Source organism: Microcebus murinus, chromosome 3 (assembly GCF_040939455.1).
Source record: "Microcebus murinus isolate Inina chromosome 3, M.murinus_Inina_mat1.0, whole genome shotgun sequence".
Lineage (NCBI taxonomy): Eukaryota > Metazoa > Chordata > Mammalia > Primates > Cheirogaleidae > Microcebus > Microcebus murinus.
The window spans coordinates 98,240,626-98,265,968 of record NC_134106.1 but is presented as its reverse complement, the minus strand read 5'-3'; the positions used below and the strand labels follow the sequence as shown (position 1 = coordinate 98,265,968).

General features: G+C 36.8%; 1 protein-coding gene across 1 annotated transcript in view; it reads right to left on the bottom strand.

Annotated features, from left to right (window-relative positions):
• Nucleotides 1–25,343, bottom strand: part of LOC105856057 (cytosolic beta-glucosidase) — a 110,692-nt gene that overhangs the window by 60,211 nt on the left and 25,138 nt on the right. Inside the window, exons 2-4 of the mRNA XM_012737486.3 lie at nucleotides 13,562–13,789; nucleotides 1,397–2,193; nucleotides 517–640 (exon numbers count right to left, since the gene is read on the bottom strand). Of these exons, the coding sequence (XP_012592940.1) occupies nucleotides 517–640; nucleotides 1,397–2,193; nucleotides 13,562–13,789 (1,149 nt within the window). The remainder of the gene's footprint in view (nucleotides 1–516; nucleotides 641–1,396; nucleotides 2,194–13,561; nucleotides 13,790–25,343) is intronic.

Below are 25,343 nucleotides of genomic sequence, written 5' to 3'. Positions count from 1 at the left end.
TATTCTGTATTGCAAAAAGCTATTTCTAATCAGCTGCTTGGTTTCAGCTTAAATGCAACATACGTTGATGGAAGACTCATGCCATTTTGAAGTATATTGCACAAATGCTTAATTTGGGTTCTTTAAAAATTGTATCATTTCATTTCTTGGTAGGTAGGATATTAACATATGCAAATGAGCATGCTACAGTCGATCAGTGCTAATCTTTTTTGTAATAACTAATATTCTTTCCCAGCAGCCACCACTCCTTCTATTCTTGTCACCTTCACCCAGGAGTCACAAAATGCTGAAGATAGTCACTTTTTACTTGATTCAATTTCAGGAGGTTGAAGGTAGGCCAAAATCCTCCCCTTCTTTCCTAAATACTTTTTCTCTCCTCTCCTAATTACATGGCTTTACATTGATTTACATGAACTTCAGCTTTCAAAAATCATTGGTCTTTGCTGAATGCAAATAAGCACATGGGAAAATTATATTAAGTTTGCACAATTGATCTTTCATCATTTCAAATAGTACCTTTGAATAGTTCCTGAAATGTCTGTCTGAAATACTCCCAGCGGTGAGTGTCATCAAGAGACGTGGGGTCAAGCTGGGGAAACCCATTCTCAGTGATGTAAATTACAGGGTTATTATACGTATCCTAGAAAAAGAGAACAGAAGTTTTATTCTGAACAGATGTTTTTTAAAAAAAAAAAAAAACTCATAAAATCAGGTGCATTACCCTCTATCTTCTCAAAGTTACAACCCCAAAACTAGTTTTCATCAAATTGTACTGACCCTATTAACTTAATTTTCCATGCACTGACCTTTTATGAGTAACAATGAAAAAGCAAAACTGTGCAAATGTCCATGAAGACAATCAAATGACTCCTATTATAATGAGAAGACAGAAATGTCTTTCTTCTATCAACATCTGCTGATTGTCACTTCTCCTTAACCCCTCAGACCCGCCAGCAGCTACATTCTGTATCCCTCACAGGAGAGATCCGGAAAACCTGTACTTGAAATTTTAATTTCAGCTACCTGGATGCTATCCAGCATGGCTGAGACCAAAAAAAAAAAAATTCCACCTATCTCAAGATTTAAAATGCCTTTTAATAATCATAGTCATGACATTAGCCTGAGAAATATATTGAAACTACTCCTATAGCCACAGCTGACTTTGACAACAAATCCTAACTTTGACCACTGCTTTTGAATTCTTTTACTGGTGACTTACCCCCTCACCAGCTAAAATTCTAACATGCTCTTCCCAGCCCAACAAGTAGCATGTATTTTAGGTACATGCTATTATCTAAAATAATTACTTTTCAAATCCACATACACACATGCATATGCTTGTCTTGCCACCTTCACATCTTTGTTGTTCATGAACATAGACAAATCATGCATTTACCTTGATATATTTCAGTACTTTACGTATTCCCCATGGCACCACATAGATCCAATCTATATTTTTCCAAGATGGATCTGGAAAAAATTCAATCTCCACATCCTGGAGAAGACCCAGTTCTCCTTTCTTGTTCTCCTGGTACTTGACTAAGCGAGAAGTATAATAGTGCACAGCAAAGAAATCAGCAGTGCCTTTGATCATTTTCTTCTCTTCTTCTGTGAATTCTGGAAGCCTTGATGATGGATATCCTTGCTTTTTACTTATGGAGGCAACCTGGGACTTGACAACTTCCGGATAATCACCATCAATAAATATGGGTTTAGCAAAGAAATCCAAGTGGAAAGCGATGGCTCTTTTAGCAGCTTCCTGGTCAGACACTGAGTTGGGATCTGCTGGTTCCAACCAGCTAGCAAAAATTGATAGGGTCACCATACCCTTCTGCTTTTTTCGGAATAAAGAATCATAGCTGTGCCAGGATCTGGCATGAGCCTTAATCATATTATGAGCTGCCTGATAACCTCCAGTCCCAATGTGAGGTATACCAGGAGGAAAGCTACCTAGTTCATATGCCAACATGGCAAGAATATTAGGCTCATTTATGGTGATCCACTGCTTGACTCTATCCCCGAAGGTACTGAAGCAAAACTGAGCATATTTGTCAAAGCGTTCAATGATTGCCTCTGACAACCAACCTCCTTGGTCTTCTAAAGCCTGAGGCAAATCAAAGTGGTAGAGTGTCACTATGGGCGTAACCCCATTTGTTAACAAATCATCAATGATCTTGTTGTAATAGTCAATTCCTAGGAGAAAAAAAAAAGCAGAAAGTATGAGAAGAAAACTTATTCTTACTATGTGGAAAATAAATTTTAAAAGGGAGAGGATCAGGAATAATTTTCTAAATAACTTCTATTTAAAGTAAGGTTTATTACATCCTAGATATAACCAAAGAAAGGCTAAGAGAAAATGTGAAAAATTCCAAAGAAAACTGGCTGATCGAAGAGTAAGACTGCAATGGATTGATTAGAAGATACATGTTCTGAAATGGATATTTGGGCAGGTCATTATTATCTGACGTTATATTATTTTCACACCTTTGAGATTTATTTATTTATATGCTCATTTTCATTTCTTAACCCCACTAGAACACAAGCCCCATGATGGCAGAGGTCTTGTCTGTCTACTTCACATCTGTATCCCCAAATCTTGAAACAATAAAAGAAATTTAGGAGATAAATGTTTGTTGAATGAAGGAGTAGATCTTCATGGCATCTTTAAATATAAAGTAGAGGAATTGATCCAGATGACTGCCTGAGTGCTTTTCCAGACCTCTTTGTCTCACAAGCCTAGGAAAAGAGACCCACTGGACATGAACAAGAGCTCAGCTTCTGTTCCAGAATGTGGGTCACAAGGAAAGCTAGACAGAGGCTTGGGACATTCAGATTACCCAGCTAGGTGTTTGCTTTAAAATTCTGACTTAGTCCATGGTCAAACATAGCCACTCCTGGTTCTCAGCCAATTCTGCCAGGACTGCATGTGTGTGAGAGAGAGTTTTAAAAATTATTACAGAGTTCAAAAGAATGTTATTAAGTTGAAGATGCTCTGCCTCAGAAACCAAAGCCAAGAGATGTTGCATCTAGCCTAATGATGACTCTTAACTTGGAAGAGACTTTCTGAAGAGAGGCTGATATTAGTAAGTCACATGGTTTTATATTTAAATTGAGTATGATGGGACTTAAATTAAAGTGTTTCTGCATGGAAAAGGACACAGCCAACAGAGTAAATAGACAATGGCAGACTATATTCACAAACTATACATCCTACAAAAGACTAATATCCGGAATCTACAAAGAATTCAAACATATCAACAACAAAAAAAAGACAAATAGCCCCATCAAAAAGTGGGCAATAGACATGAACAGATCTTTTTTAAAAGAAGCTAGACAAATGGCCAAAAACCATCCAAAAGAAAAAAAAGCTCAACATCACTAATCATCGGGGAAATGCAAATTAAAACCACGACGAGATACCACCTTACCCTTATCAGAATGGCCATTATTAAAAAATAAAAAGACAATATATATTAGTGTGGATAAGGTAAAAAAAAAAAAAAAGGAATGTTTATACACTATTGGTGGGGCTGTAAATTAGTACAACCTCTATGGAAAAAACAGTATGGAGACTCCGCAAAGAACTAAAAGTAGATCTACTATTCAATCCAGCAATCCTACTTCTGGGTATCTAACCAAAGGAAAAGGAGTCATTATATGGAAAAGACACCTGCACCCAAATGTTTATTGCAGCACAATTCACAATTGCAAAGATATGGAATGAACCATTGAGCCATCAACTGATGAGTGGATAAAGAAAACATAGTGTGTGTATACACACACTCACACATGCACACACACACACACACACACCATGGATTACTACTCAGCCATCAAAAGAAATAAAATAATGTCTTTTATAGCAACTTGGAAGGAATTGAAGACCTTCCAAGTTGCTGTAAAATACATTATTTTAAGTAAAGTATCTCAGGAATGGAAAAACAAACACTACATGTTTTTTCTAATAAGTAGAAGCTAAACAATGGGTACATACGGTCGTAACCTGATGTAAAGGACACTGGAAACTATAAAGGGGGAAAGATAGGAGAGGCATGAGGGATAAAAACTTACCTATCATGTACAACATACACTATTCTGGTAACAGGCACTCTAAACACCCTGACTTTAACATTATACAATTCATCCATGGGAAAAAAAAAAAAACTTGTACCCCCGTAATATTTTGAAATAAATAAGTAAATGAAATGAGTATGGAGCAAACCTAAGCTTACCAAAGAGAAGCTTTCTTGTTAAAAATGCCCACTTACTACAGGCAGACAACACACGATTGTGCATAATCTGGCTACCTCTTGCCAGAGGCTGTTTCCTAAATAAAGTTTGTAAAGTCATATGTAGAATTGTGCTACACTAAAAGTTTGCCTACAGGAAAGGTCCTTTTCTTTTTTTTTTTAACTTAGTATTGTTTAATTTAAAAACTAATAATAATTCAGACTTTTACATGTTTCATTCATTCAATCATTCATTTCTTAAATACACATTGATAGAGAAACTTTGACAGACATATAAACATAAGCAGAATAAACATCATCCTTGTCCTCAAGGAGCTAATTAGGAGGTACTACAGATTGAGCAATAAACAATTACAACACTCTACTACTAGTAAAGAGAAAGCAGAGTCCAATTATATATATGATAAGAGATACCCACCCCAAACTCAGGGCATTCGAAAACATATTCTGAAATCGATGTAGCAAAATGGTTTCATAAGTGAACTATGGTGCCAGGCCACCTAAATTCTATCCCAACCCCTTGACCTAGCAGCTCCTTGACCTTGGGCAAGTTCCTTGATCTCTCTGAATTATCTTTCCCCATCTGTGAAATGTGGATAATAATAGAAACCTTCTTCAATTAATAATTGTGAAAGTTTAATGAGTTGATAAATTGAACATGCTTAGAACAGTTCTTGGCATATGGTAAGGGCTCAGTATCAGTTAGCTATCATTGTAACAAATAATTATTGTTGTTATTATTGTTATTAGTGATGTCTAAGTTGATACTTAAAAGATGAATATAAATTATCCACCTAAGGCAAAGAGAAAAGATACAGGAAGATAAAGGAGAGAAACAAATGTACAAAAGACCAAAGGAGATGTGGAAATAAAGACCACCCAAATTAGAAACAGTCTGTTTATCCAGAGTTTGCTATAGCAAGGGACTCAGCCACCATCACCTGTGCTTGGCAGATACTCAAAGCTAGTCGGGGAAGAGGGAAAGCTATATAGGAAAAGAGAAGGCTTCAGGGTACTCTAATTGCAGGTTGCTGGCACAGGGGAGCTGGAGGTGGGCTAACTATTGAAAGAACCAGAGCATCCTATGCAATTGGTTTGGCTTTCTCTGGTTGGTCCTGAGTTGGAAGCAGAGAGCAAGGAGGACAAAAAATAGAGAAGGTGATAGTTGTTGACCAAGTCCTGACTATTCTGGGCTGATTGCTTCAGAGGTTATGGTTTGGCTTCCTGGGCTTCTTATGTGTGCCAGAGTTTTATATATGGCCTAGCTGTTGCTTGTGTATTCATTCTCCTTCTGGAAACTAGAAGTTCATTATAATGTTATAGATCATCAGAAGAGGAATAAGAATGGTGAGAGGCAAGGAGGGCAAGTGGAAGCCAAATTAGGCACAATCATGTGTTGTTTGTCTGTATAAGTGGATATTGTTAACACCAGCTCATTTATTTTGCCAAGCGGAACATAATGTGAATCATGCATAACAATTCCATACTTGGAAGACACATTTGTATGCTATTTCTCACTTGGTGGGCAGAATAACTCCTCCCCTCCCAGGGACATCCATGCCCTAATCCACAGAATGGGTGAATATGTTACTCTACATGGCAAACGGGACATTGCAGATGTGATTAAGGTATGGGTCTTGAAATGGGAGCATTTCTCTTGACTGTTCAGGTGGATCCAATACAACCGCATGAGTTTTTAGAAGTGGAAAAAGGGGACAGAAGAGTGCTCAGAAAGATGCAACAACAGAAGAAGGGGTAGAGGAGTGGGGACTTGAGAGGAACTCAACCTGTCATTGCTAGCTTTAAAGATGGAGAAAGGGGTGCCTAAGCCAGGGAATGCAGGTGGCCCCTAGAAGCTGCATATGGTCCTCAGCTGATAGCCTAGGAAATGAGGAGTTCAATTCTACAACCACAAGGAACTGAATTCTGCCAACAGCCTGAATGAGCCAAGAAACAGACTCCCCCATAGATCCTTCCGAAAGAAATGCAGCCCTGCAGGTACCATGATTTCAGCCTCAGAGAGAACGATGTCAGACTTGTGGCCCACAAAACTCTAAGGTAAAAAAATTTGTGTTGTTTTAAACAGCTAAGTTTGTGATAATTTGTTGTAGTAGCAATAGAAAACTAATACACTCACCAAAAATCATATATACTCTCCTTTTCTGTCTCAAAGAAAGAGCATTACACCATTCTATCTCTGGGACCCTATAAGCCCACCTTTCCTTGTTTATAAATGGGATATGCAAAGATGGTATGATAGAATAATCTTGGTATTGTTACATGCAAAGGTTTTCATAGCCAACTCTGTCCATTGACTTTGCACATAAAAATAATATTAGCTTTAAATTATTAAACTCATACTATATGTACCAGATGTCACACATTTTGCTTAACCCTAACACTAAGTCCAAGAGTTGGGCATTTTTATTCCTGTTAACATATGAGCAAACTAAGATTGAGAGAATGTCAATGTTGCAAACCGGCACAGCCAACATGTAAGTCCAGTCTGTCTCACTACAAAGACTGAGCTATTCCCACAAAGACATGCCACTTCTCATGCTCACCGATGTTCCTGATTCAAAAACATGTGACTCTGGTTTACTAGCCTTTAACAATCACTAATTCACACCTGATCTCAACAGCAGATCCCCCGCTATTTTTTTTTCCTTTGTGAAGGAATCATTAGTGATGACCAATCAATGTAATTCAAATAACATGAGAACTGTCAGTTGAAGATAAAAAAAGTAAAAAAAAATTTATCACTCATCAGCATGGCAGAACAACAGAGCGTTGCATAATTAATGTATAATATTCCAGCACTGAACACTTTACTTCTCGTGTTGGCAGTTACTTGATGCCATAATGAAACTTTGCCATGTGGCAGTGGAGTGGGATTTTTGAGAATAGAACACCAGACCCCGACAACGCCGTCAAAATCACTTGGCCTCTTTACCTAAGTTTCCTTATCTATAAAAGGGGAATGTTCACAATGCTGCCTTATGAGTGTGTGAGTATCAAATGAGAACAAATTGTCAAAGGGTAATTTAGCTTTGTTTATTAGACTGATACAATTCAGTTACAGCTAATTATCTGAATAAATGTGTTTTCTTTAAATGATCATCTGTTACCAATCTGAGGATCTTGAAACCTTGAGAGGTCATTTGAATCCTGTTATCCTTCTAGATATTAAGGACAGAACTGATTATTTAAGGATTGAAACTTCTATAGCCTTCTTTCATAGTTCAATACCTTCTTCTCAGTTCTAAGAAAGCCCATTTCTGCTTATTTGATCTTTGAAAATATGAAATATGTTTGAGTTAAAGGTCTTATGGATATAGGGAAAATAAACCAGCCCAGATGAACTCCAATATAAAGGTGAAATTGTGGGCAGCTGAGTGGGTGATAGGTAGGGTAGGGTGCAGTGGGTATTATTTAAAATAACAGAGATATACCCAAGGACAGTAAATGACTGAAGGTAGAACTCAGTGCAATTGAAGTTGGGAGCTGAGAAAATCCTTGCTTCTCAGGAAAACCTGTTCTCTCCCATCCCAGGTTCTCAAAATGCACCTGTTCCATTTCTCTCCTTCTTTTAGAACCAGTTTTCTTTACACACCCAATTTGTCATGGTCTCAAACTGGCCACTCCATCTGCCAAAGCTACTTCCAATCCCCACTGCCAACCACCAACTAACTCAGCTTCTACGTGTCTCAATTCCAAACATCCCTGACAGAGGGAGACGACTGGGCAAGCTCATCTTTTTTCAGTGAGGCCCAACCTGGTTATCTATCACAGGGGAAGAAATCTTTCCTTCCTCCTGTCACCTGTGGCCAGAGGTGAAATGGAATTATATAGAACAAAGAAATAGGAGAATTCCTTTCAAAAAGAATATGGCTAGAACTTGCAAAAATGATGTCTCCAGTAAAATACAGTAACAATAATAACAATAACTGAACTAGAATCATCCTCCAGAAAACTATAAACATTGTTAACATAGAATTCATTTGGATCTCATGCCTACTATGTGCCAAGTATATAACTCTATCTGGTTCACTTATCTCTAGATTCATACCACCAATTTTTTTAATTGTCCTAGTTTCTCTTGCCACATTGCCTATATTATTTCCTATTACTGCAGTACCAAATTACCACAAATTTAATGGCAGAACCAACACAAATTTATTATCGCACAGTCCTGGGGGCCAAATATCCAAAATAGTTGTCAATGGGCTAAAATCAAGATCAACATTGCTATGGTCCTTCTGGAGGCTCTCAAGTTGGGTTTATTTCCTTACCTTTTCCAGGTTGCAGAGGCATTCCTGAATTCCTTCCCTCATGACCCCTTTTCCCATCTTCATCTTCAGCTGTTTCCTCTGACCTCTGCTTTAGTCCTTCCATCTCCTTTCTCTGACTTTGATCTTGCAGTCTTCCTGACCCTAACCCTAGTGCTAACCCTAACCCTAACCCTGACCCTGACCCTAACCCTAACCTGATTACATTGAGACCACACAGATAATTCCGGATAATCTCCTCATGTCGAGATTCTTAACTAAATTACATCTGTAAAGTTTCTTTTACCATGTAAGCTAATAAATTCATGATTTCTGAGAATTATGGCATGCACATCTTTAGGGGGGCATTATTCAGCCTACCATAGTGCCCAATATAGAATACAAACTTAACATTTGTTTAGTTAATTTATTTAAACCATTCCTGCTAAATGCACTCGTATTTTAAATGTTAAAGAGAATAAGAAATTCTGCATACATATTCTTTTTTTAAACAAAAATTTTTAATATTTGGTTCTCCTACTAATCACCTGAAATTTACATTTGTGGCAGATACAAAAATGCATTTGAACAGTTGAGGAAGACAGAAATATGTGATTCCAGTTGCCAGCCAAATCTCTTCTTGTTAAACCTTGAAAAAATGACACTTGAAAGGGAAAAGCTATGCAACAATTTCACTTTGTAAAATATCCTTCTAATTTGGGGGACATAGCATTTCACAAATTTCCAAATGCCCTATAAGCAAGCTTTAAAATGGTTAGTCAAACACACACAAAAAAGTGGGTTCCTCAGAAAGGACAGTGATAGGGGTTTTCTAATTCTTCACATGTTCTTGGAGAAAATGTTTAAACGGAAGAAAAAACAAATGATGGCCTTTCTGAGTTAAAACCGTTTCAATTGCTTCAACAGATCATTGCACAAGAGTGAGCAACTGCTTATTGAAATTCCACCTCCTGGAAGCACCTCCGGTGCCCTCTCGCTCAGGGAGAAGTCTGTAATATTAATCAGCTCTGGCTTTTAAAAAGCCAGGGCTGAACACAAAAAGCTCAGTGCTGTGGGCACATGATCCCCACAGGAGGTTTGTGTGAGTGATTTTTCCACATTGTTCAGGTGAATCCAACCACCATACTACCACCACCTCCACCCTCTGCCCCTGGATTGCTGATCTACAGTGTGCCTCCATGAGCTTCAGTCCATCCAAAGTTGGTTTTATAAAGCTCAATATGTTGACATATAGGTACAGGCCCATCATCTTTTGTCTGAAAATGCTGGGGCAAATGTGTTCAGACTTTGGAAGTTTTAGAAAGGAAACACAAAACTTATACAATATATAATTAATACTCCCAGTGGGTCTGGGTCAGTATCTCTTGATATTTCTTCAGTAAAATAGATAAATATTCTCACCAGGCACAATAAACCAAGATTATATAAAAATAATCACAACAATTCAGGTGGGATTTTGCTGCCAATTTTATTTTAGAAAGATTCGGTAGTCAGAGCCCTTTGAATTTTAGAATTTTAGGTAAGGGATCATATACCTATATTACAAACTGGTAGAGTTTTTTTTTTTCCCTGTTGTTTATCATCCAAATGGAAGCTCAGTGAAAACTCCAAATTTCTAAAATCAGTAGAAATAGTTTTAGTGACATGTCGTGAGACCTTACTTCATTTAACCAACAGGGATATGATAGCACAGAGAGTTCAAGTGCTTTAGTGAAGTTGTGAATGAGCTCTAGACTAGACACTGGATTTCTGACATCAGATAGAGATCTAGTTTGAACTCAGCCCTAACTAAATTTGTCATCTTGGCAAATTTATGTTCAGCCTTACTTCCTAGGTTATCATTATTCCTTCTGTTTAGAGAAGCTCCTCACTCATAGGACTGTTATGAATATTAAACAAGCAAAAGCAAGTGCAATGCATGGCACAGTGAGCTGCATATACTACATGCTCAATAAAAGGCAACCATGACCATCCTGTGTACATGTGGACTGTATATTGAGGCTAGTGATGATAAAAATTATTTTTATGTTCTTTTTTTTTCCATAGGAGATGATCCAAACAGCCTAATTTGGTCCAAGCTTTAGGAAAATTGCTATAGTGGCATTTTATAGGAAGAATTCAAGGACAGAGAAGGGGAATTAGAGAGATCTATCAATGATACATCAAAAAGTCCTTGGTGAAAATGATAAATACCTAAACTGTGGCAGGGGCAGAGAGGATGGTTAGGAGGGGAGACGTTAAAAAGATATAAGTAGAATGGATCATATTTGGCAACCAATTAGATGTAGGAAGCAATAAAAAAGAGAGGATTCAAAGATTACTTTGAGTTTCTAAAACTTAGGATATGGTGGTACCATAGAGAAGGGAGAATATAGATGTTGGATTAGGTAGGTGGAAACCTGTGAGTTCACTTATAAACTGAACAGTAAATTACCCCTGTTCAATGCAAAAAATAAAACTAGCCAGTAATACCAACAATGGCAATTAGTCATGTCCTAATATCTTTAGGACCAAATAATGAGCCCTCTAATCTTGCATTGTCCCCACTTGGGGAAAGCTACTTGAAGGTCAATGCTACACGTGAGTTCATAAATTCTTTTATTTTTTCTTTTTAATTTCAGAACATTATGGGGATACAAACACTTTGGGTATATAAAATGCCTTTGCACCACCTGAGTCAGAGCTACAAGCTTTCCCAAACCCCCGGACAGCGCACACCGCACCCTTTAGGTGTGAATTACTCATCCTTCCCACCTGCCTGACACCTGATGAATGTTACTTCCATATGTGCACGTAAGTTTTTATCAATTAGTACCAATTTACTGGTGAGTACGTGTGGTGCTTGTTTTCCCATTCTTGTGATACTTCACTTAGAAGAGTGTGTTCCAGCTCCATCGAAGATAATACAAGAAGTATTAGTTCACCACTTTTTATAGCTGAGTAGTACTCCATGATATACATATACCACCTTTTATTAATCCATTCATGTACTAATGGGCACTTGGGTTGTTTCCATACCTTCACAATTGTGAATTGTGCTTCCATAAACATTCGAGTGCAGGTGTCTTTTTTATAGAATGTCTTTTTTTGCTTTGGACAAATACCCAGTAGTGGGATTGCTGGATCAAATGGTAGTTCTACTTTGAGTTCTTTGAGGTATCTCTATACTACTTTACACAGAGGTTGCACTGCTTTGCAGTCCCATCAGCAGTGTATGAGTATTCCTATCTCTCCACATCCACGCCAATGTTTGTTGTTTGGGGACTTTGATGAAAGCCATTCTCACTGGAGTAAGTGGCATCTCACTGTGGTTTTGATTTGCATATCCCTGATGATTAGAGATGTGGGGAATTCTTCCACATGATTATTGGCCATTAGTCTAGCTTCTTTTGAAAAGTTTCTGTTCATGTCCTTTGCCCACTTTTTAATGGGGTTGTTTGTTTTTTTCTTACTGATTTTCCCGAGTTATATATAAATTCTAGTTGTCAGACTTTCGTCAGGTATATAGCATGCAAATATTTTCTCCCATTCTATAGGTTGTTTATTCATTCTAATGTATGAGTTGTAATTCTTTTTCACAATGTGAAGATTGCCCCACCTTACATAAAATGAGCATTGCAAGTGCACAAGCCCATGTAGGAATTGTTGTCACGGGTTTTTCCATGTAAGGAATAATATAACTTACTCAAAAAGAGCCTCTCGTATTAAAGAGGGTTCTTGCAGGAGAAGCGTGGTGAGGCACGCAGGTGCACTCATTCTCAGGTCATATGACTGCTAATCCTGCATTTCAGACTCTCCTGACATTTTATACTCTAGACACCTCATTTGCTTTTCTTATTCCCAGCCCTATGAGTAGTGTGAAACCTTCTCCAGGACAATGAAGTAATACAACGTCTTTATTAAAAAGCAATATGTTGTAATGCAAGGGTTGGCAAACTTTTCCTGTAAAGGATCAGATAATAAATATTTGAGGCTTTGCAGGCCATGTGGTATCTGCCTCAAGTACTTAATTCTGGCATTATAGTGGGAAAGCAATATAGGCGATGTGCAATGAGTGGATGTGTTCCAATAAAACTTTATTTATACAATTAGGCAGTAGGCCAGATTTGACCTTCAGGTCATAGTTATCCAGCCCTGTTATGTAGAAGCAGCTAATCAGACCTTGGGTTTAAATTCCATATCTACCACTTACCAAATGTGTGGATTTGGACATGCACTTCCGTAAGATATGATCATTATATCTTCCTTACCGATTGTGAGGATTAGAGAAAATGGGTGTAAAATACCTCATAAATAACATGCATTCAATAGGGCAGTGAGTAGTCTTTTTAATTACAAGGCATAATAACAAGAGCTAACACTTATTGAATGCTTGTGATATGTTAGCTACTGTGACAAGCACTTTACAAAGATTATTTCATTTAATCTTCCAAAAACTCTCTGAAGTAGTAACTATTATAGCATTCCTTTCTACTCATAGGGAAACTGAGGCACCCAGAGATGCCCAAGAAGTGCTTATACAGATATTAATAGTAACCAATATAGCTGGCACTTAATCTCAAGTAAGTGAACTCCAGGGGCCTGGTGCTAACTCCTATGCTAGTTAATTAGCTCCACTAATTCAACTCTAATTGAAATGCTCAGAATCATCTCAAGTTCTTCAGGGCTTTTCATAACTCATCACAGGGTTACACAACTGAAAATAGTTTAATACAACAACTTCTAAAAATTCATCTTCAGGTTAACACTGAGGTAACATCTTACATAAATAAAACACATATTCTAACCTCCTTCTGCCCATCTACCCTTTCCCCACAGCAAAGATCTCAGCAATCAAGAAAAAACAAAAATATTATTGTGAAAGCTAATGCCAACTCATTTCAAAAAATTTATCCTATAATCACTCTAAAAACTTGCAGTTTCAAAGCTACAACACAGAATAGCATACTGGATTAATTATGCCAGACTGCGGCAATAACCTTGAATTAAAGCTGCAACCTTCTATTTTTAAGAAACACTTGCCTTTCTGGTTGATGAAACCTGTCGTCCCATCAGGTAACAGACGTGACCAGGAAAGAGAGAAGCGGTAATGAGTCAATCCAAGCTGTTTGATACATTTCAAATCTTCCTCCCACAGAGTGTAGCTGCCACAAGCTACATCGCCAGTCTGGTTCTTGAAAACTCTCTCTCCTCCCTGATGGGTAAATGTGTCCCAGACACAAGGGCCTTTTCCATCTGCATCCCAGCCTCCTGAGAAAAAGAAGAAAATGAAACAGTTACACTCTTGACATCAAGAGGCATATGTGGAATGTAAATATTTGTCACCAAAAGAACATACCTCATTAACTCAATGTACCATATTTATAACTTTAAAATATGCCTTTAAAATAACATGCATGAGCGGGTTATGTGTTTAGCTGTCCTTGATCCCCAAAGCTGACTGGTGGCAAATGAAAAATTATTGCACAGTGCTGTTGCATAGCAGACTTTCATGGCTCATTATCTGAAGATCTCCCAGCTGGTAAACAGAGGCAGGCCCCAGCTTATGGATGTCTGCGTTGAGAACATCTCCTCCTTGTGAACATTCCCCCTGGCCACGACTGACATGCCTTGTCCTTGTGCAGGACAGAGTCTTGGGACCTTATGAATGGCCCTGAACACATAAACCCTGTTCTCCTGTTACCTAACAATGGAGCCTGTGATGGTGCAGTCCGTTATTTCGGGGAGAGGGGGCGCTAGTTTCCACCATTGTTTATATCTGAAATTCATTCATTCATACTTCCTGTGATTCAGCAAATATATGTGTCAGGCTCTGTGCTAAGCACAGGGACACCAGAGTGAGCTATGTTGTGTGTCGTGTTCTTGGGGAACTTAGCTAAATAGGCAATTGCAAAACAACCAATGTAAAAGCCCTTTCCTTTTACAGAAACCAGAGAAGGGCATTTATCCAAACGTGGGCTAAAGTCAGAGGAGGTCTCTTTCTGCTCAATTTTTCTGCAAGCTTAAAACTGGTCTAAAACATAAAGTTTATTAATTTAATAAAAGAATATATACAGTACATCTATAATGTTTTGTATATTTAAAAGTATGTAAGGCAACTCATGTGTTTTCAAAATATATACATATGAGATAAAAGTATAACAACATCTGGAAATGATAAATTCAAGTTATTGGTTACTTTTGGGGAGCAAGAGAAGGAAATGGAACTAGGGAGGAGCATAAGGGGTCTTCAATTGCATCTCTTTGTTTTGTTCCTTAAACTAGATACAAGGTACCTGAGGAGCTGGTTATTATTTTCATTCCCTGTTCATATGCTTAAAATATTTTATCATAATTTTTTTTTTTTTTTTTTTTTTTTTTTTTTTTTTTTTTGAGACAGAGTCTCACTTTGTTGTCCAGGCTAGAGTGAGTGCCGTGGCGTCAGCCTAGCTCACAGCAACCTCAAACTCCTGGGCTCGAGTGATCCTTCTGCCTCAGCCTCCCGGGTAGCTGGGACTACAGGCATGTGCCACTATGCCCGGCTAATTTTTTATATATATATATCAGTTGGCCAATTAATTTCTTTCTGTTTATAGTAGAGACGGGGTCTCGCTCTTGCTCAGGCTGGTTTTGAACTCCTGACCTTGAGCAATCCGCCCGCCTCGGCCTCCCAAGAGCTAGGATTACAGGCGTGAGCCACAGCGCCCGGCCAATCATAATTTTTTATATAAGAAAAGAAGTCACAGCTAAAATAGATGAAAACAATCATAGAAATGTTTTCCAGGTCCTCATTGAGCATCCATGCGTTCATATTTTGTGCACAATTCCAGAAGGATAAGGTATAGTTTCTAGTCCAAGGACAGGACAGCAAGAGTAAGAAGAAGTTATGGGATAAGAGCATGAAGGGACAGGATAGGCTGCTAAAAGGAGGAGCAAAATGCAATTACAAAACCAAAAACGACCATTGATGTCCAGGTAGGCTGCTAAAGATCTATACAAAGAAGCCATGCATATTAAAAAGAATTTTATTTTAGAGTCTTATAATTATAGAAGCAAATAATTTTATACACACCATGGCTCTCAAGTATGTCTATATGTGGGCTTTAGAAGGATGGGTTGAAAGAATACTGCTATTCAATTTTAAAATGAAATAGGTACGAACAAGAAAATATCATTTTTTCAAGTATAGTGCTTATAGTTTTGAGTGATTGATTTACTAAATGAAAAAGCTCAGTCTCAGAGGGCTTAAGCAGAGAGATGCTGGTATATATCTAACTGGCTATATATTAAATAATGCATAGACCTATGTGTGTGTACATATATATTTATTATCAATTTGACTGATATAAAGAATATGCAATACAAAATTTACAAATAATAATATTATAAATTCTGTAATGCTCTCTTACCATAAATTTCATGCAGCCAATTGATTGGTATAAAAGTATAACAACATCTGCAAATGATAAATTCAAATTGGTGGTTACTTTTGGGGAGAAAGAGAAGGAAATGGAACTAGGGAGGAGCATAAGGGGTCTTCAATTGCATCACTTTGGTATGTTTCTTAAACCAGATAGAAGGTATAGGTATATTTGTACATTTTGTCCATTTTGAAAATAGTCCATTTAACATGAGTAAAACAAGTTTTGACAATTTCAAGAGGTAAATGTTACTTAGGAAAAGGTATCTATGTGAAGTAGCTCATTCTCCATATATATTAACTAAACAAAGCACGTCTAACAATAATATTTCTATGAGAAACTAAGCTGTGAGTTGAAAATTAAAACTGAAATGTGACCAAAAACCATATAGAGGCCAATACTTGCTAGTACTTTAACGTAAATCTTACTAAGTGGATAATATTAATAACTCATTTGTTCATTAGAAATTTTCTCCAGTTGCAATGATGCCTACATTCTAATGGTATTCTGTCCTATACAATGAAGATGACTGCGATTTCCAGGTGGACTACTGACTCTGAGCCCTCCTCCAAACAACTATGATTGCTGGATGAAATATAGGAAATATATATATATATATATATTTTTATTTCGGCATATTATGGGGGTACAGATTTTAAGGTTTCAATAAATGCCCTTTCCCCCCACCCCCCACAAGTCTGATTCTCCAGCATGACCATCCCTCAGATGGTGCACATCTCACTCATTATGTATAATCTGGCAGGAAGTTAGATAACCCAAAAACAAAGTGAGAGGGGCAATTCCAAGGCATAAGTGAGTAGTGATGCAGGCTTTTGTTCTGAGAGCATCTACCAAGTCTGCCTGGATCTGAGCTTCCATTTAATGCCCAGAGGGCAAGGGAGAAAGAAGACAAAGTCTAAGCCTCTCTGAAGATGAGAATCGTAAATGGATAGGCTCACATAAAGCTGACAATGCAAGGACCCCATGCCCTATGCAAGAATAAACAAGAGACAACTCCCACCTGTAGAAAAACAGAACAAACAAATTAGCTTAACTAAAATTTGAGTGGAGGGGAGAAACTTCTCCTCAATATTTGTATCCACAATTCAGCCATCAAACCATTAAGTGTGAAAAATGGAAAAAAGATACTTTCAGATATGTGAGCGCTCACAGATTTTCCCCTCTTTGGATGTTACTGGAAGATAAAATTCACCAAGACAATGATGTAAACCAAGAAAGATAAAGATCTCTAAGATCCAGGAAACAAGAAATTCAGCAGAGGAAATTAAAAAAGGCAATCCTGGGTGCCATGGCCTGAATTGCATCCCCTCAAAATTTATATGTTGAAGCTAATGGGACTGTATTTGGAGATAGGGCCTTTAAGGAGGTGATTATGGTTAAATGAGGTTATAACAGTGGGTTATAATCCAATGTGACTGGTGTCCTTATAAAAAGAGACAGAGAGAGACAGCAGGGATGTGTGTGCACAGAGAAAAGGCCACGCAAAGTTACAGCAAGAAAGTGACCATCTGTAAGCCCAGGAGAAAGGCCTCAGGAGAAACTGACACATTGATCACAGATTTTCAGCCTCCAGACCTGTGAGACAAAAATTTCTGCTTTTTAAGCCAATCAGTCTGCGGCATTTTTGTTACGGCAGCCCTAGTAGACTCATACAGCAGTATGACGGCAAAAGCACCATAGCAAAGTAGCAGATACAGGGAGCAACCAGTCCACGTGAGCGTGTGCTGGCTGTGAGAAATACTTCTTCAAGAAGGTTATATGAATAGAATGTCTAGTATGCTCTGTTAGTTAGGGCTTTCCAGAGAAACAAAACCAATAAAATACAGATATACCATGCAGGTTGTCTGGAAAGTATCCGGCCACTTTTAACATTAACATAAGGAGAACGGTTTGTGTAACCTGGCAGCCAAGGCGAGTGCACTGTAATGCACATGCGTGAGCAATGACAACTTCATCGTACTAGTCAGCGGGGCGACACCATTGAGTGAACATGTGTACTGTGTGGCCATTGTATTCAAAATGACTGAGTGAATAGAGCAATGAATCTGCATCAAATTTTGCATTAAACTTGAACAATCCTCCATGGAAATTATTCAGATGATTCAGAAGGCTTTCTGGAATGATGCAACAAGTGCAGCGCAAATAAAAGTGTGGCACAAATGCTTCAAAGATGGTGGAGAATCTGTTGAAAGTGATCCATATTCTGGAAGGCCTGCAACAAGCAGAAAACCTGAGAATGCTGAACGTGTACGGGTTAGGTTAAGTAAGAGACGCTGGGAGAACTGTGTGAGGTCCCAAGGTGCCTACTTTGAAGGGGACTGAGGTGTCCTACGTACAATGTTTCTTGTATTTTTGTATCTTCTTCAATAAATGTCTCTATTTTTCATGTGACATAGTTGGATACTTTCTGGACAGACCTCATATATATCTATTAAAGGAATTAGCTCACACAATTAAGAAGGTCAAAAAGTCCCACAATCTGCCATCTGCAAACAGGAAAGCCAGTAAGCTGGTGGTATAATTCAGTCCAAGTCCGAAAGCCCAAGAATCAGGTGCACCAAGATCTGAGGGCAGGAGATGTATGTACTAATGCAAAGAGAGCAAATTTGTCTTTCCTCGCCTTTTTGTTCTATTGAAATCCTCGACAGATTTAGATGACACCCACCCACATCAGGGAGGATGGTGTTTATCTAGTCCACCAATTCAAATGTGAATCTCTTTCAGAAGCACCCTCACGGACACACCCAGGAATAATGTTTTACCAGCTATCTGGGCATCCATAGCCCAGTAAAGTTGACATATAAAATTAACCATTACATATATTTTAATTAAAAAATTATTATAACATTCAACAGGCACAGCCCCGTGTATGCATCACTCAGCTTTAGCAATTTTCAACATTTTTCTAATCTTGTTTTGTCTGTACCCCACCCAGGCTTCCATTCAATCCATAAATATGTCAGTGTGTATCTCTAACTGATAAGAATTTTTTTTCCAGTTGTGGTAAAATACACAACATGAAAGTTACCATCTTAACTACTTCTCAGTGTACGGTTCTATGAGATTAAGTACAATTGTATTGTTTTGAAACCATTAATACTATCCACCTCCAAAGCTTTTTTTATGTTAAAAGCTGAAACTTTTTAACGATGAGACAATAACCTCACATTCCTCCCTCCCCCCCCTACCCTGGTAAGCACTATTCTACTTTCTGTCTACATGAACTTGACTATTCTAGGTGCCTCATATAAGTGGAATCATACAGTATTTGTCTCTAGTGTAGTATACTACATAGTTCAGGTATAAATAAGTTTGTAATAGTTATAATATAAACATTGACTACTAATCTAAATATAATTATGATTATTGGGGAGGATTATGGTATTAGGACCTCACATGGTGCTAGTGAAAGTAGGAAGGTAGAAGGAAAGAAAGCTAACAAAGGGGTAAATTCTCATCCTTCAGAGTGAGAAGACAGTAGATTATGCCTGCTGTGGAAAATATCAATAACTGGTTAATATAAGCATGTTATTTAAAATAAAAGAGTCAATGCCAAAAAGATGAACTGAAAGAGCTGAAAAGATTTTTCTTTATAGAGAGAGACATGAAAGGGGCAAGGGATTGATATTTTCAGAAATAGTCTTGTTTTAATTATTTAAATTATTTTGTTAAATGAAATTTAACATAAAAATGAATTAAAGAAAAAATATTACGTTAAACATTAGAAAAGATGGAATAGTAAGAAAAATAGGTAAATGTGTAGATAATCTAAACAATTAACATATAAAACAATAATAAAATATCTACTTTGTCAGAATTAAAAGAATAACAACTAGACCAATGCTAGACCAATAAAACATACAAGCCATGAGGTGAAAAATCAGAGTTTAAAGTGTTCTCAGGCTCTTATATTGTCCAGAAGGGGGATAAAGAAGGAATAAATAATAGTGCTTACCAGATATTATTAAAAATAAATAACAAGAAAATTAAAACATTTTGTCATCTACTTTAAGTGGTAATAGAAAGCCTTATTGTATATATTAGAAAAGAAGCAAGCCTCAAAGTTAATGAGCTAATCACTTAAACAAGGAGAAGGAAGAGAAAGAAGAGAAGAAGAAAAAGAAGAAAGAAAACAGAAGGAGAAACTAAAAACCAGAAAGGGAAAAATAAAGGTAAGATTAGAAATAATAAGATAGGAAAAAACAGTATAGAAATTAACAGAAGCAAAAAATGGTTTTACAAAAGTCTTATAAAGCAGAAAAAGCTCTGCAGCATGAATTTTTTAAAATGAGAGAAGACAAACATAATATTAGAAATGCAAAGAAGTTGCAGAGATTAAACTGATGACATATATTATTTTTAAAACTTTATAAAAAACATCTGAAAAGTTAGATGGAAATGACAAATTCTAGAAAATTGTAACTTATCAAGGCTGGCTCAAAGAGAAGTGAAAACCTTGAAGTTTTTTAATAAATGAAATCAGTAGTTATTAATTATCAGTGGTAGAATCTTCCACAAAGAAAATGCTATGCCAGTTGGTTTTACAACTGAGTTCTATCGAGCATTTAAAACAGTATACACATAAAAAAAAATTCTATTCTCACACAAAGTCTTCCAGAAAGTGGCAAGGAAGAATTCCTCTACTTATTTTATGTGGCTAGAATTACCTTGGTACCAAAACCAGAAAATGGAACCACAAAAAATGAAAAAGTATAAGCAAATCTCCTTCATGAACATAGTTGCAAAAGTGCTAAATAAAATAATGAGTAGCCAAATTGCTCAAGTATATAACAGAATATATTTTTACAAATCTGAGCTCTAGTCAAGGTATGCGAGACTGGTTTATCATTAGAAAATGAATTAATGTAATCCAACACTGAAAAGGATAAAAACCATTTGGTCATCTTAACACATGAAAATGTTAAAATTATATATATATATTCATTCATGAATAAAAGTGTTAGCAAATTGTAAATAAAAAAACAATCTTGGGAGGCCGAGGCGGGCGGATTGCTCAAGGTCAGGAGTTCAAAACCAGCCTGAGCAAGAGCGAGACCCCGTCTCTACTATAAATAGAAAGAAATTAATTGGCCAACTGATATATATATAAAAAATTAGCCGGGCATGGTGGCGCATGCCTGTAGTCCCAGCTACCCGGGAGGCTGAGGCAGAAGGATCACTCGAGCCCAGGAGTTTGAGGTTGCTGTGAGCTAGGCTGACGCCACGGCACTCACTCTAGCCTGGGCAACAAAGCGAGACTCTGTCTCAAAAAAAAAAAAAAAAAAAAAACAATCTTCTTATCATAGTAACCAACATCTATAAAAACCCCTACATACTAAAAAGCATTCCAAGGCAGGAGGATCGCTTGAGGCCAGGAGTTTGAGACCAGCCTAAGCAACATAGTGAGACCCCATTTCTACAAAAAATAATAGAAAAATTAGCCAGGTATTGTGGTGCGTACCTATAGTGCCAGCTACTTGGGAGTTTGAGGCAGGAGGATCCCTTGAGCCCAGAAGTTTGAGGTTGCAGTGAGCTATGATGATGCCACTGCACTGCAGCCTGGGCAACAAAGTTAGAACTTATATAAATAAATAAATAAAATAAAATTGGATGCCCACCTCATTGCACAAAAATAAATAAATAAATAAAACCAGAACATGTGGCTTAAGGACCTGAATAGAAATAAGAAAACTGTAAAACTTTTAGGAGACAGCATGGAATATTTTTATGATCTCAAGTTAGAGAATAAGATCTTTAAGAGATACAATAAGAGATACAAATAAGATCTTTAAGCTTAGGCCTAAACCGGGAGAACTCATAAATTTAACTACATTAAGAAATTCTATTTATTAAAAGAAATTATTAAGGAAATCAAAATACAAGCCCCACAGTAAAAGAAAATATTTGCAACATATATGACTAAAAATAACTTTATTCACAATATATAAAAAAACTCCTAAAAAATCAATACAAAAGACCAGAATATCTTCTCTGAGCCAAGATAGAGTAACAGAGTCTAGATTTATCCTTTCATCTAAAACATCTAAAAGACAAAACAAGATGTAACACACAATGAGATTTAAGAAATTGGGCATCAGACAACACAAGACAATGATCACCGAGAGCCAGGAAATGAAGGAGCCCTACAGGTGTCCCATCTTATCACCTTGTAGAGTTTCTAGGCTACAGCACAAAAAGGAAAAACCCAGACACATCCTGGCAACTTCTTAAGCTTAGGAGATAAACCTAAGAATCCAGGGAGACCAAAGTGTCTAGAAATCTCAGGGCAGAACATCAGAGAAGAAAGAGTTCCAGAGAGAACTTTAGAAATTGTACAAGGGAGTTTGAGTATGCGCTTGAGTATGCAGTGGAATACGGATCCAGGCACACATGTGAAGACACTACCTAAGTTTCAGAAATGAACCCCCCAAAGGGATAACGGCACTCCGAACTCACATGGCAGTAGTACCTGAACAATCCAAAATGTTTATGCACCTAATAACAGAGTTTCAAAATACATGAAGCAAAACTTACAGAACTGCAAGAAATTGACAAATCTACAATTATATCTGAATATTTCAATTAAAAAGGCAAACGAGACTATAGAAAAATGGACAAAAGATGTGAATAGTTCCTTCACAAAAGGGAAAACACATGGCTAGTAAACGTTTTTTGTTTTTTGTTTTTTTTGAAAGGTAAGAAATCATTAAAACTCTGGGAAATGCAAATGAAAACCACAATGACATACCATTCTACACCCACATAGCTGGCACAAATTTAAAAGTTGGGCAATATCAAGCATTGGGGAAATTGTTGCTCAACAGAAATGAGTACAGGGTGATGGTGGGAGAACAATATGGAAACATCTAGTAAAATTGAAGAAGTATATGTACCAACACCCAGTAATTCACAGACCGCATTATACCCTGTTTCTACAAAGTGGACCAGGAAACATACGTAGCTAAGATCACAACAGCCAGTAAAAAAAGAAGAAGAAAAAAAAAAAAACACTGAAAACAACTCAAATTTCCTTTGTCAGGACAATAAATAAACAAACTATAGCATATTCATATAGCAAAAGACTTTACAGGAGTAAGAATGAATGAACTGCATCTATACAGATGAAGGTGCATAAATTTCTCAAATACAGTATTGAGAGGGAAAAAGCAAGTTGCCCAAAATACAGATGATATATTTCCCTTTATATAATGTTCCAAAACATGTAAAAACTAAATAGTAAATTGTCTAGCTATACTTTCTCATGTGGTAAACTCACAAAGAAAAGCAAAGAATTGATAAATGCAAAATTCACTGCAGTGGATACCTCTGGGAAGAGGGCTATGGAAGTGGGGTCTGGAAATGTGGTGTGTATATGAATATCACTTTTTACACTATACATATAAATTACAAATATTTTATATACTGTATATTTGGAAAAATCGACTTTGTAATATATTTCATTGTTTCATATATTTATTGAGCATTAGCTGTCTGTCTACCCTTTAGCAACATTTTAATTCAATCATCCCATCTTCCCTTCATCATAACCGTTAGAAGATGTACTGTTATTGTTCCAAGTAAGTATAAAGAGAAACTAAGGCACATAAATACTGAGTTATTTTCCCAAGATCACATAGCTGACAACTGTGAATAGTAAAACAGTCCTACCCTTATCAACACCAGCAGTTTAACCTCCTTGAAGTCTATTACTTATAACTCAGGTAAGGCTTGAACAAAATAAAATCTTTCTCTGTAAATTAATGTTTCATTCAACATTTATTCATTTCATAAATAATTATTGCATATCTACTGTCCCTTAAGGATCTTACTGTCCTCTAAGGATCTCACAGTAGTTGATATCATACAAATAAATTCTTAGACTACATTAAGAGTTATATTAAGATCATGTAAAAAGGAAGCATAAAATTATTATAAAAATTTTTGATATGATATAGTCATGATGAAAGTGCTACTAGATATAGATAAAGAGATAGAATAGAAATTCCCATAATTTAAATAAATTAGACATAGCAAGCATGCATGTTTATGTAGTGATTTGGAACATTGTTTAGATAAAACAATTTTATATGTGCGTGCACACATATATATGCATGTATGACTATATGTTCATGTACCTATCACTTTTTAAAAAGGATATGGAATAAAATGTTGGCTGTAGTTATATTTAAAGAATGGAGTAGTTAAGAGTGGATAGATGAAAGGGAAGTCACAATGTTTATTCTTTGCTTTTAATTCTGTACAAATCTGTATAATCTTTCACAATATGCTTTTTTGTATTATTTGGTTTCAATCATGTGTAGATGTGACCAATTAGATGGTTATATTCTAATTTCTTAAAAATATTTTGATAGGAATTTCTATATTAAGCTAATTGCCCAATTACTACTTTTACAAGGTGAAATTTTAAATTATTAACCAGTTTCTTCAAATAATAAGTTAAGCAAATGGTCAATTTTTCAAATTAAAAAAAAAAACCATGAGAAAATTAACAAGCAAGCACTCAAGAGTTAATTCTGTCGCTTAGAGTCAGGTAGACTTGCCTAGGAGAAAGCATCAAAGGCATGTTAAGGCAAGTGTTTACAGAAGAGCAAGAGCTCTCACAGTGGGCCCAATAAGAAGAAAGCAAATGCGTAATCCAGCAGCAGTGCTGACAGTGGCTGGAAAAAGAAGGCATGAGGGGCCCAAATACCAGTTGGCAATATTACAATATTTCTGGCAAAAAAATGATAAGATCCTGTATTTTATTTTTTAATAATTTTGAAGGAAATAAAATAGTCTCTGAAATTCCCATTCCATTGGGACTTGGAGGAGATTCCCACCAAAAAAAGGAAAATATGGATATTTCATGGAATATCAAAGACTTCCAAGGCTGCAAAGGATGATGGAAAGAGCAAAGGCACTAGAGCTGGGCACGAATGAGTTTATGTCCTGTCTCTACCTCTTGCCATGTACATGACTTCTCCGTATGTGAAGTGGGAGGGTGTCTACTTCATAGGGTTCTAGTAAAAATCAAACAGGCCAAAGAAAACTGCTTCACAGTATACATGGAAGATAGTTAAGTACTCAACAAATATTATTTAATAGTTCTCCTTTCCTCCTTCAGGCTAAGTACAATGATCACTAACTACAGTTACACAAAATATGACCAGTTGTGTGGTTTATTTCTTTTCCCTGTGGCCTGCTGTTTATGCACCAAAGTGCATGTATAGGAAACACTCTAAATGGATAAGAACATTTGCATACTTGCCTATGATTAAGAATCTGTGTCCTTGGTTTGGATGATTTGGTCTGTAAGGCCCTCAGCTTCCTGATTTAGAAGATATCAATGCACATGGTATCGCATCACTATTTCACTCTTTCAA